Source organism: Motacilla alba, chromosome 8 (assembly GCF_015832195.1).
Source record: "Motacilla alba alba isolate MOTALB_02 chromosome 8, Motacilla_alba_V1.0_pri, whole genome shotgun sequence".
Taxonomy (NCBI): Eukaryota; Metazoa; Chordata; class Aves; order Passeriformes; family Motacillidae; genus Motacilla; species Motacilla alba.
In genome coordinates, this window is record NC_052023.1 from 27391968 (window position 1) to 27407781 (window position 15814).

The 15814-nt window shown below is 47.8% G+C and overlaps 1 protein-coding gene across 6 annotated transcripts in view; it reads right to left on the reverse strand.

Moving 5' to 3' along the window:
• Positions 1–271: 271 nt before the first annotated feature.
• The window catches only part of ABL2 (ABL proto-oncogene 2, non-receptor tyrosine kinase), a 42790-nt gene continuing 27247 nt past the window's right edge, over positions 272–15814 (reverse strand). For 4 of the 6 annotated variants that reach the window (XM_038144294.1, XM_038144296.1, XM_038144297.1 and 1 more), the window contains exons 2-11: positions 13173–13343; positions 12230–12525; positions 11370–11642; positions 10548–10632; positions 8757–8934; positions 7993–8177; positions 7556–7708; positions 6659–6748; positions 5286–5459; positions 272–4758 (exon numbers count right to left, since the gene is read on the reverse strand). In XM_038144294.1, the coding sequence (XP_038000222.1) occupies positions 3062–4758; positions 5286–5459; positions 6659–6748; positions 7556–7708; positions 7993–8177; positions 8757–8934; positions 10548–10632; positions 11370–11642; positions 12230–12525; positions 13173–13343 (3302 nt within the window). In that variant the 3' untranslated portion in view covers positions 272–3061. The remainder of the gene's footprint in view (positions 4759–5285; positions 5460–6658; positions 6749–7555; positions 7709–7992; positions 8178–8756; positions 8935–10547; positions 10633–11369; positions 11643–12229; positions 12526–13172; positions 13344–15814) is intronic. The other 2 variants (XM_038144298.1, XM_038144299.1) reach the window with 1 other exon arrangement.

Here is a 15814-nt window from a genome sequence, read left to right on the forward strand (position 1 = left end):
CGAGGGCAGCAGAAGTCCCAGCAATTCCACAGCCTTCACTTTAGGGGAAAAAAACCCCCAGTCAAGTCAGCACTACCTCTGCCACAATCTGCCTACCTGATGTTAGATGATAGATACAGGCAGAGAAAACAATTCCCATGAGAGTGACAATCCCCAAATTCCACCAGCCTTTATTTTTGCACCACAGGAGGGGTCAGCACTCAAGGGGCTCCTGTGTTGGGCACAGGGGTTGAAGAGTCTCTGTGCCTGGAGATGCCCAAAAGCTGCCTGGACATGGTCCTCACAGGTGCCTCTTGGTGGCCCTGCTCGAGAGAGTGTTTGGAGCAGTGTTTGGAGCTCCAAAGCTCCCTCCAACCTCAGCGTTCTGTGACTCTGGAAAAGCAGCTGGATGCTGCCCTGTCCCACTGCCCACCTCTGCTGCAGGGGCAAGGAGAAATTGGGGCACCTGAAAGGAAGTGGGGATGGCCCACAGTGTCCATTGGGACACAGCTGCTTTCTTCAGAGAGGGCTGCAAGAGGGGAGTTCCAGTAGTTAGAAATTCCATATTGCTACTCTACCGCTTTTGCTGGAGCTTTTCTGGAAGACTGGCATTTAGGAGAAAAAATAAAAAAGGTTTCTTTCAAAATGCTCATCAGAATTGGGCTAAACTTTAAAATGTTCTGGTTAAAATTCCTTTCCCCTGGAATCCCTTCAGTTCCAGCCCATTTGTCCCAGGCTGAGCAGCAGTACAGTCATGGAACCATGTGATGGCCTGTCAGGGTAAGCAAGACCTGCCCTTCTGCCCCCAAGAAAAGAGAGCCCTCCACCTTCTAAACCTTCTGATTGTTTGGCAGGCCATGTGAAGCAATGCCACAAGCCACCTTCCTTTGCAGGTCACCTTTCCAAAGGCAGTCAGTTTGGATGCACACCTTCCATGAAGATGACTGAAAGAGATAAGGTAAACCACAAAAGCCCTCAGCAAAGTCTAGGAGATAAGGGGCTGGTACTGTGCCTATGGAAGAGCCTTGGGACAGCCCCAGTGCTGCAGGGGATCAGGACTTGCCAGCACAAGGGGCTGCTTGGCTCTTTCCCCCCCAGCACTTCCCTTACTGGGCCACAGAAGCTCTCTGGTCCATGGTACCTCCCATGCTGCTCCTCTGCTGTGCCTCCTCACCCTGGAACAACTTTGCTTAGCTCAGACCAGTAATGAAATGAGGGTTCTCAGCCCCTTTCTAAAGATTTTTCCCAGCCTGTCTGGCTATGCTCTGTGGAAAAAACAGGGACACCTGCTGAGACACCCAGCCTGCTTCCAAGCAGCAACATGTGCTTCTCGACAGAAACAAAGTGCCCCTCTTCTAAAGTCACACCTGTGCCACAGCTCCACTCTAAATGCTCAGACTAAAAGCAGCATGGCCACACTTGAAAAACAAGTTCAGAAAGCATTTCAGCCAAAATAATAAAGGCTTAAGGTGCAAAGCAAGCAAGATTCTCTATCAGCAGCAGTGTGAAGTGAGCAGCAGCATGCAGGTAAGGTGTACTTGGAGCCAGGTTTCAGGCCTGTTTCCTTTCCTCTCACAAACCAGCAACCGAGCTCTTCCTACTTGCCAGTGCATTTACACCCAGGGGAGTTGTGCATCCACACAGACCAGCTTTTTGAGGCCACAACAGTCTGCAAACAGCACCAGGACCATGGATGGCACTGCCAGCCACTCAGCTGCTCTCATTCTGGGGTGGCTACAAGGCATCAGAGACCCAGTGGGAGCCCTTCAAGGCAGAGCCACAGCTTCTGTTCCACACCTCAGGCACAGCAGCGCACAGGAATGTGCACATTCCCTACACCACAGTGTAGGATTCCTTTAAAATATGGGAACAAATCCATGGAGATACCTGTGGCGTTTCCTGTGTGCTGCCATACTTTATCACCTTGGGATGCAGAGAAGCTGGAAGCCTGTGAGACAGGCGAACACCAGAACAAATCCCAGGAATCTGGCAGCGTGAAGGGTTCGGGACAGGTCCAGGGAATCCTGCAGCAGTAAGGACATGTGGTGGGCAGGCTGGGCTGTACTTTCTGGTTCTCCAGCTGGCCCTGCAGTGCTGTGACTGCTAAAGGAATGTGGAGAACAGCCAGGGGGGCAGAGGCTCTGCCTTACCTACCATGGGTCCTCACAGTGATCACTGAACTGGGGAGCCAACCTGGTAACAAGTTAAAAACAATCTACAGCTTAAAAAAAGGAAGAACCCACCCACCCCAACAACAACACTGGCAAGTTGTGCAAGAGCCCCAAACTACTCAAAATGACCATCAAGCAGCACCTGTGCTAGACCACTAGAAATAGGGATCAGCTGAGTGAAGGCTGTGTGGTGGGAAGGGGGAATTCCAGTGGTAAGTCTGCCCAGCATCCCTGACACTTCCAATACAATGACGATGAGAACGTGGTGGATGAGGCGGACAGGAGGGAACAGGGACAGTTTCATATATTAACTAATTTTGCAGTTCTCATTACAGCAGCAACAGCGCTGTGGAAGTTAAGCCGTCCAGACCAGTGCATCCACCTCCAGCAGCTCTGAATACTGTCAGTGCATTAGACCTTTCCCCCAGCTGTACGTGACCCCCCTCCGGAGCTGCTCCGGCTGCTCTGCCCTTGCTACCAGCAGAGCCCCAGTGCCGTTCCTTGGCCTTGTCAGGACAGCAGAGCACAGGTGAGTGCAGCCAGGGTGGGATCTGTGCAGCCAGGCAGCTGCAGCCAGCCCAGGGCTCCGGCTGTCACCACCATCCTGCCCAGAGGGAGAACCTGCCATCGGTTCTCCTGCCTCTCCAGGGGAGGAGAAGGAACTTTCCCTTGCCATACCAAGCAGATCAGCCTGACTATGTAGGGACAGATCCTTGATGTTCTGCCCCTTACAGCTTTAATCTACCCCCTCCATCCCCAGCTTTTTGAGATGAACCTGTAAACGTGAGGAGAACTCGGTGATCTGAGGTACTTCACATACTCAAGTATCAGTCTTTCCTTTTGAAAGCATCAGTACAGAAAAACAGTCCCGCCCTCCCCGTGTGTGTTTCTCTTACCCAGATTGACAGTAGCTACCTTTGCACCACATCACTGATTTCTTGGACACATGACAATAAGTTATTAAGGACGGGGTTCGCCCCATGGACGCCAGCAGCTGTCGAGGACACCTGCAGCTCCTGCAGGCTGAGTTCCAGTTTGCTCACGGCTTCCCGGAAGGCGAATTTGTTGCGCGTGTGGGGGATGCAGTCCACGTAGCCTGAGCAGTAATCCAGCAGCTGGTGCCCCGTGTCCACCAGCTGGCTGTTGGGCGTGGGCTCGGCGATGGCGCTCGACAGGAGATCCGCGCACTCCAGCAGCGCCTCCTTGCTGATCTTGTCTGCGGGGATTTTCTCGGCCGCCTGCTTGGTCTTTCTCAGCGCTACCTTGGCGCCGGCCGTGCCGTTGGCCATTTTCACCGGGGAGGTGGAAGACGATGACAGAGGCACTTGGGGCGGAGGCATCGCGGGCCTCCCGGATTTTCCACCAACAGGTGCTGCTGCTGCTGCCGCCTTCTTACTCCCTTCGTTGGATTCCAGTCCGTGCTGCGCTCCCGCCGCGCCGCTCAGCTCTTCTGCTGCGTCCGAGCAGGCAGCCGGCTGCTGGAGGAGCCGCATCACCGGTGGTGGAGGTGGAGCACACTTTGGTTTTACCCGTCTGGGCCGGTCCCTGTCGCCGGAAGAAGTGACCTGATGCTCAGATAAGAGCTTAAATTTATTACCCTGAGAGTCTGTGCCAATGAGCTGCACGTCTGCTGGAGTGTGTTTTAGAGTGGGTGAGATTAGGACTGGCACTTTGTGGTTATGAGTGGTTGGAAGTATTGCTGCAGCCTTTACCGGAGATGACCACCCCGGCCTCTCGCCATCCTCGAGGGCCCCTTGTCGTGGGCCGCTGTTTTTTTCCTTGCCCTTAGGAGCTGCCACTAGCCCTGGACCCTCCTTTTCTTCCGACACGGAGGGAGTTCGAAAAGGGAGTGCTGCGGCACCCCTTGGCAAGAGTTTTGCTTTTGGTCTCTCTCTGGTCAAAGCAGGGCCTTCTTCAAACCTTTTGGGAATCAGGTCACCGGCCCTCTCTGTGCTCTCATCGGGCTGGGAGGAGGTGGACACGGTCCGTTCCAGCTGAATTTTTGACCTCTGGGAATTTCTGGGAAGGGTCATTGCCATCCTATCCTGCTCTGGAAGCCCTGAGGACATGGAAGATGTAGAGTTTGACCTTGGAAAAGGCTTTGAAGCTTCTTCATTGCCAGTGGGTTTTCCCGCTCGTAAACCCAGCGTCTTTTTAATCAAGCGTGGCGTGAAGAAGCCAGTGATGCCCGACCACCCTCCGCCAGTGCTCACAGCCCCAGCGCTGCTGGGCGCAGTGCCCTCCTCGCCGTAGAAGGTCCTCTGCACAAAGCCCCCTCCGTAGCACTTGGGGGGTGCCAGGCTCGTGTCCTGCTGCGCGGGAGCAAAGGAGAAGCCGTCCACGTGCTGCAAGGAAGCCACAGAGGAAAAGTTACCCGTCAGCTCGTATTTCTTATGGGGCTGGTTCTCCATCTCCCGGAAGGAGCTGCTGCGCTTGGGCGGCGTGGGAGCGTTCCTCTTCTTCATGAAGGAGCTGAAGAAGCCCCCTTTCCTGTCCCTGGTGAACGTGGTCTCTTTGGCATCCTCCAGGAGGCTGCTGGGGGACTTGTCCCTCTGCTTGCGGGGCAGCGCGGGGGACCCGCCTGTTGGCTGTGAGCTTCTGATGAAACCTGGGCAGGAGAAATGGGTGTCAATCTGGACAATCTGTTTCCATTTCCACCTCCCTGTCCTGCACTGGGTTTTATAGGCTGGTTGTATTTACCTGCCCAGGTGCTGCAGAGCTAGAGCGAGGGAAAAAGCAAGCACTTGTGTTTTATTTTTTCTTTACTTTTTTCCATTTCCATATGTGACTTGTCTGTTGTCTATACTGAGAGCCATTTTGGAGAGAGATCAGAAAAGAGTTGCTCTTTTCTTTCAGTTTACTGCTCCCTTCCCATAATTTTCTGCTCCTTCCCAAACACCCTAAGTATAGGAGAAAATCTCTTGCTGCATTGTTAATTTTAGTTCTGAAACTGTCACTTAAAAAAGAGCAGCAAAACTGAATTTGAAAGAAAAAATACAATGGGATTTACTAAAAGAACACTGAAAAAGCTACAGTGTTTTCTGTTTGCTAATAAATAATTGACACAGCAGCACAAAGCGTGCCCATGTCACGCTGCTCTTTGTTTCTCTGGGAATTTACACCCTGTGCCCACACCTGGTGCTGAGCTGGATGCTGAGTGCTCCACAGGGTCCTGTGTTCCTTCAATGTTCTCCTTGTTCTCTGCCTGTTTCTTCAGGGTTCTTGTCTTGGAGGGAAGCATGGGTAAGCGGGGCAGGTAAGGAACTATGGATGAGGATGAGGCTGTTCTTCCAAGCTCCTCTGCTACCTCTGTGAGGAAAAAAAGGGAATAGTCAAAACAGAGACCAGCAAAGGAAGAGGAAAAAAAAAATCCTGGGTCTTCCCTGCAAACACAGACTGCCAGGAAGAGATCCATGACTGAGAAATACATAATTTATGGATTTAGTCTTTGTTCAAGTCTAGAGGTATTTAGGGTCAGATGTTTTTCCTAACCATTTCAAACTCATTTACATCTTTATAAATTCAGCCAAAAAAAAAAAAAAAAAAAAAAGCAGCAGTAGGATCTGTACAAGGGGTCTGTTAAAGGCTGCTCAAGAGCTAAAGGCAGCACTGGATGCATTTGCCTGTTTTTAATCAAGGTGCCTCCTAGTGATGCACCCCCAAAGTTGTGTCCTCCCTGGAATCTGGGTCTAGGCTGCTTTGCCTGAGGCAAAGCACTGCATCCCCCGAGATGAAGAAATGAAGATTTCATGTCAACAATAGGTCAACAAAAAGAAAAAGAAAACAAACACAGAAAAACCCCACAACCTCCTGGCCACACCCAGCTTGGCACTTGTGTGGCCACTGCATGTGTCTATTATAGATCCTCACTGGCAAAATTCCATCTGGTGTCTTTTTTCTGTAATAGGGAAGTTGATGGATCAGTTGCATATTTAATTTAAAAATTGAGCAGAATGCTCTGACATTTCTGCTTGTCTGCTGAATACTATCACATTCCTCACCAGTATTTACCTCCTGGTAAGTTATATTTCAGACTTGAGCTGCACAGAAGTAGCTAAGCAGAAAATCCAGAGATTAAAGCACACTTTGTTAAAAGTGGAGGCTGGTAGAATAATATTTCATGACCTAATTGCTGCAGTCAGCAAGGAACTGGGATATGCATACATCTTTCTCTCTCTCCATCACTTACTATTCCTCACTCTTCAGCCTGGAAAACAAGAGATTTCCTCTGACAGAGGAGACAATATTCTGTAAATCAGCTCTTTGGCATTTGCTGCTCAAATGGAATGACACTGTTCCCTGCACTGGAATGTGTCTGAAGTTTATTCAGTATCTGTGAAACAAGTAAGAAAACATATTTATCCCAGTTATGGCTAAAAGAATAAGGGATGTAGATCCATTTCAACCCCACTGCCAGCAGATGAGCCTTAAGGGCCCATCCATGAGACACAGCACTCTGGGGATAACCTCCAGTGCTGTTTCAGGAACAAAACAACACTAGCTCTCACCCTCTGAGATGCTCGAGTCATGGAACATGGTTTCAAAAGCCTGGTGGGTCTCAGCAAAGGAAGGTCGGTCTGGTGGGTTCCACTTCCAGCCTGCAATGCACAAAGCAGAGTAAGTCTCAGTGCCTGAAACAGGGAGATGAATTTTTCTTCTGTCCAAGCAGACAGAAAGCAGTCACACTCTGACCCACTGTTAAACAAGCTTTAGAGTCACTCACAGGTACTGATTCATGGCAGCAGCTAGTACCCTACTGTATCCTCACAAACAAATCGTGGGAAGAAGGAACCAAGTCTAGAAATCCCAGCTCTCTGCCAACTCTACAGGTTTTTCTGATCTCCCATGTCCCTTTCTGAATTGTTTGGGCAAAGGACAATTTCATATTTGCTACCCTGGCTGCTCAGACTGAACACACCTAGCCCAGTCACAGAAAACTGAGTGCGTAAAGCTTCAGGAACCATCCTGCTCCCATGCTCTTAATATTTCAGGCAGGCCCTTCCAAAAGAAGGATGTGTGGACCCTCTGGGGGGAAGAGGAGGAGAGTGCCTTGATCCTAGATGGAGCTTGGGAAGTTACAGAAGAGTATCATGATGAAAAGTGTAATTCCTACAGTTAGAAATCTGCACTAGAAGGATGTGTTCTGGAAGCACTGTCTGCTGGTATCACCACAGGGTCTGGAAAGTGACTGGCATTCTGCTTGTTTTGCACTATGATCATATGAATTACCAGCTTTTGGGCTTTTGTCAGCTTCCTTCAGGTTTTCTAAGCAGTAATATCCTTCATCATTGCCCACCTTCTTTGTTTCATACCTGAAGCCCACGCTAAGGATCAGGTATCGCTGTAATTACAGATTCCTCCCACCTTCCCAAGCTTTGTCCCCAAAACTGGAAGCAGATACTCACATGCCCTCATCAGCTCATACACCTTGGGAGGACACCCCTCTGGCTGCTCCATGCGATAGCCCTTTTCCAGCAGATCATACACCTGAGAGAGGTCAATGCCTGGGTATGGTGACATCCCATAGGTAGCAATTTCCCATAACAGCACCCCAAAGGCTGCAAAAGGAGGAAAAAATTCCTGGTCATAAGTCTGCCCTTGTGTTGTTCATTACTCTGTGGCCTTCACTGCAGCTTGAGGAACATTGTTTCCTTGCAGGTATTTCAGGCCAGTCTAGGTGGAGATATCACATGCTAAAAATGTTATTGATCATGAAGGTCTGGCCTGGCATGTGACTGTCTTCACAAGGGTTTCTGCTCAGGCCAGAAAGCAAGTTATTGTCTGGGCTGGCAGAAAAAACCAAAATGAACAAGAAAAGGACAGTGAAGGTGAGTTTTCTTACCCCACACATCTGATTTGATTGAAAAGGTGTTGTAGGCCAGGCTCTCGGGAGCTGTCCATTTGATTGGGAACTTGGCCCCAGCATGGGCTGTGTAGGTATCACCAGTCATGAGTCGACTTAAGCCAAAGTCAGCCACCTTCACCACGTGGTTTTCTCCAACTAAGCAGTTCCGTGCTGCCAGGTCCCTGTAAAAGGAACAAAGGACACCACTGCAGCAGGAGCAGGGCTTTTGAATGCACTTTTGGGGCCCTGCTCCCCTGGATCAGGAAGTGCTCTCTGTATACAGCAGGCAGAGGCAAGGTGAGCTTTGCTCTGAGCAGTGTCAGAAACTGAGTGGACTTATTCTTAGGAGCAATGAGGTAAATCTGGATTAGGATTAACTTTATTAAATTCCATTAAGTTTTCAGTAATGGTGGCTGTTACAGTGCCAAGTTTATGCTTCCTGAGGATAGGATGGGATCAGCAGCTCATCACACACTGCTAACAGGTTTATGGTACAGCTTTATCTGCATTTAAACAAGACTTTGGGTGGGCACTGTCTGCACACAGGTGTTGCCAGGCAGTTGGGCACAAGATTGCTATGAAAGTCCTGAGGAGAAGCTACTGCAAGACAGTCCTGAAGCCAGCACAGCCAATGGATAAGCCAGTGTGAACCCAACTGTGGAAGAAACCTCCCCAAAAGCTGGAAATCCCGGCCCATCATTCTGGTGGCCTGTTCATCACCGCAGTCTGAAACTGTACCAGCTCAACACGGCTTCACCCACCTGTGGATGAAGTTCTTCTTCTCCAGGTACTCCATGGCAGAGGAGATCTGGGTGGCCATGTAGAGCAGCACGACAGCGCTGACCTCCTCGCGGTTGCACTCGCGCAGGTAGTCCAGCAGGTTCCCGTAGGGCATGTACTCCGTCACGATGTAGAAGGGGGGCTCCAGGGTGCACACACCTGCCAGGGAGCAGCAGGCAGCATGTGACTAGAGCTTCCCTCCCTCACCACTGCTCCTGATTTAACAGCCATTCACTGCATTTTGTACTGCTGAGTGCTCCTCTGGGAAAAAGTGAAGACTTCCATGTACAAGACCCAGGTGAGTGCAGCCCAAACTCAGGGCTTCTGTCTGTTTTTCTCTCCAGCCACTTTATGGATAGAGAGAAACATGTCTATGAAAGCACCACTATTCCTATCTAATATTCATGAAGCAGTAGTTCTGTTCTTTGAAAGGTTACAGGATGAAAAAAGAGGAATTATGAACACACAGTTCGCTTTTCTTCCCCTCTCTGCCTTCATAAAGCTGAAGAGTGGCCAACTGGAAGCAGGTACCTGTCAGCTGGCAAGATTTCCAGACTGAAATGTCACTGCAGAGTAATGTGAGGCACTCCCATGTGCTGGGTAAGGAATCAGCACGGTGGGACCTGCTCCTGGAGCAGCATTCTCACACATTCCTGGGATGACTCCTTGCTACAGTCACTGTACAAAGCAAGTAAAGGCGGAGGAGGAGGGCAACAGGATACTCTTGTCACAGCTCTGGGATCCCCCCTGCAGCTCTTTACACATTCAGGAGTAAAGCACTGTGCATCAGAAAGAGCAAAACTGCAGCTCTCTGATGACAAATCTGTGAGTTGCTGCTCCTGGAACCAGGCAGGGCTGGCACACACTTCATCTGTGCCCTTTTTTAAAAGTGGGTACAGAACAGTTGCCATTAGTAAAAGCCTTCACATTCTTCACATTTCTCCTTTTATCTTAGGCTTGGCTTGACAGCTCTGCTTCTGAAAGTGCCAGAAATCCAGAGGCAATTGAACACTAGTAAAGGTTTAGGGTGTCTCCTTAAGAATCTTTGTGCATGTGGATTTACCAGCTATGCAAGCTATTTAATAATGATCATCATATCATGTATCTGCCACTGAGACAACAGGGCAGAGTCACGATGTAAAGCGCGTGGATTTTTTCCAGTCCTGGGTTGTTTGATCTCATGTACTTATTTGGTGATACACAGAGTTCCTCACAGCAGCAGCAATCTGGTGTCTTCTGCCTAATTATGGACTAATTTGTTCTTTTCAATACAGCCTTTTCTGTAAATGTCTCTGATTTGAGAAGTATGGAGAATGGTATTTGTTGTGCTTCCAACAGAGTTTTTCCTTTCACTTTGAATTTTCTTACAATTTTTTCCTGTTCTCTCAGAAAAATAAGCCACAGAAAATGATTCTGTGAATCTGGTTTAACAGAGCAGAGAAGGAATCTGAACCTGATCACTGAACCCTGGAGCATGTTTAAGGCCAAGGACACAAACCAGCAGGAGGCTGATATTACAAACTTTTATGTAACAGTCGTGCCTCAACAGCAAAGTTGTCTACTAATGTAAGTGACTGTATTTGATGTTTTATTTAAAATTAGTGTCTCTTAGCTCCAGTATTACATAAAGCTGTCAAAAATACCACCCCATAACCTGACCTGATTCATAAAGTTATATAAATACAGAAAAGCTGCCACTGCATTTAAACCAGGCAAGTTTCTGCCAAAATGAAGACTAAGTAGTAACACCAAGAGCAAGGCATTTCACTCACCTAACAACTGCACTAGATTTGGGTGCTTGATCTCCTTCATCACAGCAGCTTCTTTCAAGAACTCTTCCACCTCCATGGTATCTTCCTAGACAGACAGAGAGGCAAAAGAAGGGAACATTTATCTTCATGACCAAGGTCTGGTTAACACCACACCTCCTGGTTGAATATAAATGATGGCATCTTTGTCTCCATCCTGTTGTTTTGGCTTTTACCACAGCAAACTGTAGCAGCCCTGAACAGCTGCCTGGCTGTCCTGCAGATGATCTGCAGTACCCTGGCAGGGCCAGGCTTGCCAATTTGGTAGCTGTTGTGGCTGGTGAGAGGAAGACTCTCAGGATCACTGACTTAGTTCCCCTGTATAGCTACAAAAATTCACTTCTTCAGGGGCCACTTAGAATTGCAGTTGTTAATGTTGAAGCAAACAAGGTTTTGAAAAAAGGAAGAGAAATGGACAAGATGAATTTTTTCAGGAGTGGAGGACAGCTTACGGAAGGTATTTTCTACGTCTTCGATTTCTCAAAGCCTCCACAGCTCCTCTGGAGGAAGGGCAGTTGAGTTTGTAACCATTTCTATTGGTCTGACTTGGACATGCAGCTCCTGCTGGGCCAAAATTCCAATTTGTTTCTAAGCCACGTGCACTGGTGTAAGTTTGATGGGGTCACTTTGATCTGCAAAGCTTCTCCCAAGCACAGATTCTATGCAGATCAGCACACTCCATTCTCTGATGTTCCTATCACGAGGTGTAGTTGAGAACATTCCAATTTCCTTACTCATGTCATCAATAGTGACCAAATGAACAGCGCCCAGCATCTGAAAACTCACCTTTAACGTTTTCACAGCCACTGTGAGATTGTATTTCTTCCAGACCCCCACGTAGACCTCTCCATACTGCCCTCCCCCGAGCTTGTGCTTCATGGTGATGTCGGTGCGCTCCATCTCCCACTTGTCATGGATGGGGGACACTCCGTACACGGTGGGCTTATTGCACTTGGGTGCTGGGTAATGCAGAGTTGTCACCAGGCCATCTGCCACGGTTGAGTGATGGTGCACCAGCTCTGCCAGGGTGCTGAAACGGCTTTCTGCTGTCACATAGACCTGTTAAGCAAGAAGCAGGAATCTGCTTAAATGAAGGCAGCTGGAAGCTTTCAGTGACTTTGGAAAACAGGTACAAACATTCTGATGTGTTTTTTTAAAAATCAGAAAATGGGGATTTTAGAATATTTCTTGTCTTCTTCTTGGGCAAATAACTATTAATCTGTGAGATTTTTAGCTGCAGAAGGCAACTACACATAAGCCATCACTTAAGAGCCGTGTCAGTTCTTGTGACAATTAAATGTCTCCTGACTCATGCTTTACAGGACTAGAAACTGGAATTCTTAGGTCTCTCAACACAACATGCCACTGCTTCATCTTGGTTAAAAACACTGACTTATCAAAGCTCTGCTGCTTATAAGGGGATCAGTGGAAGGCTACCCCCACCTCCAACCACAGCTGCCCTGCTACCCAGCTACTTTCAGCCCAGACAAGAACAGTCTGCACTTCTTCCAAAGCGCTTTTTGGGGAGTCACCACCAAACCCCTGACACGCATGGTCTTTTATATTAATACTGGATCTGCAGCTTGAGATTCTGCAAGATGACATCTTCATCTCCTCTCCCCACAGCACTGTCCAGAGGTCCTTACCTTGCCATCTGAGGTGGTGTTGATCCTGTAGTGGTAAACACGTCCTTCGTACCTGAGCGAGATGGACAGCTGCCCTGGGCTGCTCTCGCTCTCCCGGACCAGGAAGCTGCCGTTGATGAGGCTGCTGAGCAGATACTCGGCCGCGCTGCGGGACACCGGCCCGTGGTACCACGAGTGCTTCTCCAGGCTGTTCACTGGAGTGATGTAGTTGCTTGGTACCCAGCCCTGGCCATTCTTCGAACGTACCTCGCTCCACTCACCATTCTGGTTGTAACCCAGGACTCGCAACTTCTCACCTGGGAGCAGAAAGAAAAACACAAAATGAGCACAGTGCAAGCTGCTGGGTCTCCTTGAGGGAGAAACTCAGCATCAGTTGAGCCTGGGTTTGTAGCTTAACAAAAAAAAATCGTCTTATAAATAAACTGCTACGTACAAGGCATTTATGAAGCAAGGGCTCAGACAGAATATTTAGGATACTGTTCACTGATTTAGCGCAGTGAGATGGACTCAAAAAGCCTCTTGTATCCAGCTTATTAGAATAGGAAGACTTTATTTTCTTGGAGGAATGAGGTTTGTTTTCTTGAAGCCTTAAATGACATATGATTCAACAGTTCTGACACATGTACTGACCAGAATCAGAAAGTGTCTGTGCAGGCTTAATTCTTGATTCTGTCCCCAGCTGAAACTGCCAAGTTCTCTCACAGGGCCGGTGATGTGGGGAACCTGGCACAGGAGAGGGCTGGACTGTGCCTGTCCCAGCAGAACTGCCCAGCAGGTGTCCCTCCAGCACCACGAGGAACATGCTGTCTGCTTCCCACCACTGCTGCAGGGAACCACCTTCTCCAAGGGCAGTACTCCCAATCCTACCCAGGCAGGGATTCCATTTCCTGATTTCTCTTGCTAAGTTTTCAAGCTCACAGCTGCTCTGCACTCCCAGTCTTACCTTTGGTGATGCTGAGTGTGTTGTCACCACTTGCTACAAAATCATAAAGTGCAACAAAGAGATTGGGATCACTCTCAGTGGCTCCAAGCAGGTTCTCCTTGGAGCTCCATCTGATGGCTTCGTTCAGTGCCTGGGGCTCGACGTCGCAGCCGTAGGGGCGGTGCAGGGCCTCTGAGGAAAGGACATGAGAGGCAATCACTTTGTGTACAGCTCTAATCATGGAAGCAGGGAATATCCTGAGCTGGAAGGGAGCCACAAGGATCATCCAGTCCAACTCCTGGAGAAGGTGATTTAACTGCTATAAGCCAAATAGCAAGCTATGTATATAAAATTTCTATTTAATATTTATTATCTATCTACACCTGTATTCAAAATTATTTAAGCATTCATAGATTAAAAATAGGTGCACAATTAAAAGCACTTTTTTAAATTACATGAAATAGTGAAGAAAACCTTTCAATCACAAAATGTTATTGTTTCTGTGGTGGACACAGCCTGGATCTGAAACCAATGTTACAAATACAAGTAAGAGTGAATTATGACACAAATGAGATTATAAACTGGGAGAGTAACTGGTTCAGTATTAACAGGAATGACAGTGATTTGTAATACATTTCAAGACTGTGGAAAGAGAGGTGGAAAACTGACAGGAGCAGGGACAGAGGGCAGCACAGGTGATGCTGGGTATTCAGCAGCAGCATTTCTGTTTTGCTGTTTCAACAGACAACTGATGCAAACTTGTCACTACAAGAGAGCAGGGGGAGGAATCAGACATGTTTTAGCAACAAAAGAAAAAAAGTTCCTACAGTTCTTGTGATGATTAAAACTAATCTAAATCCACAGGGCTTTAGGAAGAACTGTAGTAAGAAGCAAAACTGTGAACACTTCATGCTAGTGCTATGTCAAGACCATCACTGGCTTTCTAACTCATGGAGAGGTTTTCCAGGAACATGTAGTAGAGTAAATGTCAATATTAAGAAAGAGTGATGGTGTGGTTTCATACATGAGGGCTGCTCAAGGGAACAAAAACATATGAAGGTGTACAGTTATATATACTTTTTCTGACAGCACAGATCTAAGTCCCTGTCCCAATATCTATTTCTGAATCCTCTAGTTGAACTTAGAAAAATGTATACTGCAAAGAGATTTCATTAAATGCACTAAACATAGAAAGTTCTCTCTAAAAATTCTGAGGCTTTCTTTGCTTTACAGTCATTGGTTTGGCCCATTTCTGATGGGCTGAGGAGTCAGGCTTGGGATGTTTTTAAGCAGACACTGCCAGAGAAAGTGTGTGTGGCTACACCCACCCCCTTCTCCACAGGCCCCTCAGATTTACACTCATGAGCAAGAACTGCTCTACAAGGCACTTGAAAAAGGAGCAAAGAGCTCAAATGCAGCACAGGACAGGAAAATTGGGAAGTCAGTGAGACACAAAACAGGAAGAAGCCTGTGCCATGGAACAGGCACAGTAATATGCCAAATCTGTGTCACAGGACAGAGCTCAAGCTTGGAAAATGACAACTATGGACTATTCCAGCCTATAACATGATTTTTAACTGTACTGTAGGTATATGAGAAAGTAAATGCTTGAGTTTTGTTCTGGTTCCATTTTAAACTAAGCTAAGTGGATTTTGACTGCATTTCTGGTAATTATTCAGAGTTCTATTTCTTGCATAACCTGCTCATCTTGCAATTACTTAATAACCTAAAAGTAGCCTTCTCTCAAGGTTCTCCTACAAAAAGAAGAGCCTACAGACTAAGGCACCAAAATGTCAGTTCCTTGACTGCACTGCCTGCAGATGCAATATTTACATACACCTCTTATTCCTAACTTTCAACTGCAATTAGTTTTACAAGATATTAACCCATCAGACAGGAAGCTACCAAGGAAATTAAGAAATCCCAATGCTCAGCCACCTACATTACAGCATGGCTGCCAACATCCCACTGTATTTTCTTGGGGCTGGATGTGTGCATACTCAGCTCCATGAAAGAACACCAGTTCCTAAATCCAACTCTCTTTACGGAGTAAAAATACTATTTAATTAAATAATACATTCTTTATGCTCCTACAGTGACTTGTGTCATGAGTGTTTTAATGCTTTAAGCAAAGCCAAATGTGCTGTATGAGACCCCTGACTTACACATCTCTGCCAGACACCAAACACAAAAGTAGGCAGTTTCCAAAAACCCCCAACCTTTCAGCTCCAAAATACATTAACAGTGTTAATTACCTTCTTACTTTCAATTATGTACCTGCCAACCAGTGAAAGGCTTTAAACAAAAATATAACACTTAGAATAAGTCAAAGCATCCTTTAAGTTTCTTTCTCTGGCCAGAAAAGCTCAAACACTGAGCACCCAAGCCCTGCTCCACAGACAGCACAAAGTTAAGTGTCCATCCATGCTCCCATAGAAAGCCTGAAGCAGCCCAGGGCCAGCCCAGCTCCAGAGCTGCTGCAGCAAGCCCTGTGCCCAGCTGAGCCCATGGCAGGCAAGGTGAAGCCAGCAGAAATGCCACCTGGTCAGCACCAAGAGTTCTGCCCACATGGAACTGTGTGGGCTGTGCTGGACTGGCAGTGGGGAGTCCAAGCAGTTGTGGGACTCCTACCACTTTCTTGGGAATGCCTGGGAGGCTGGCAC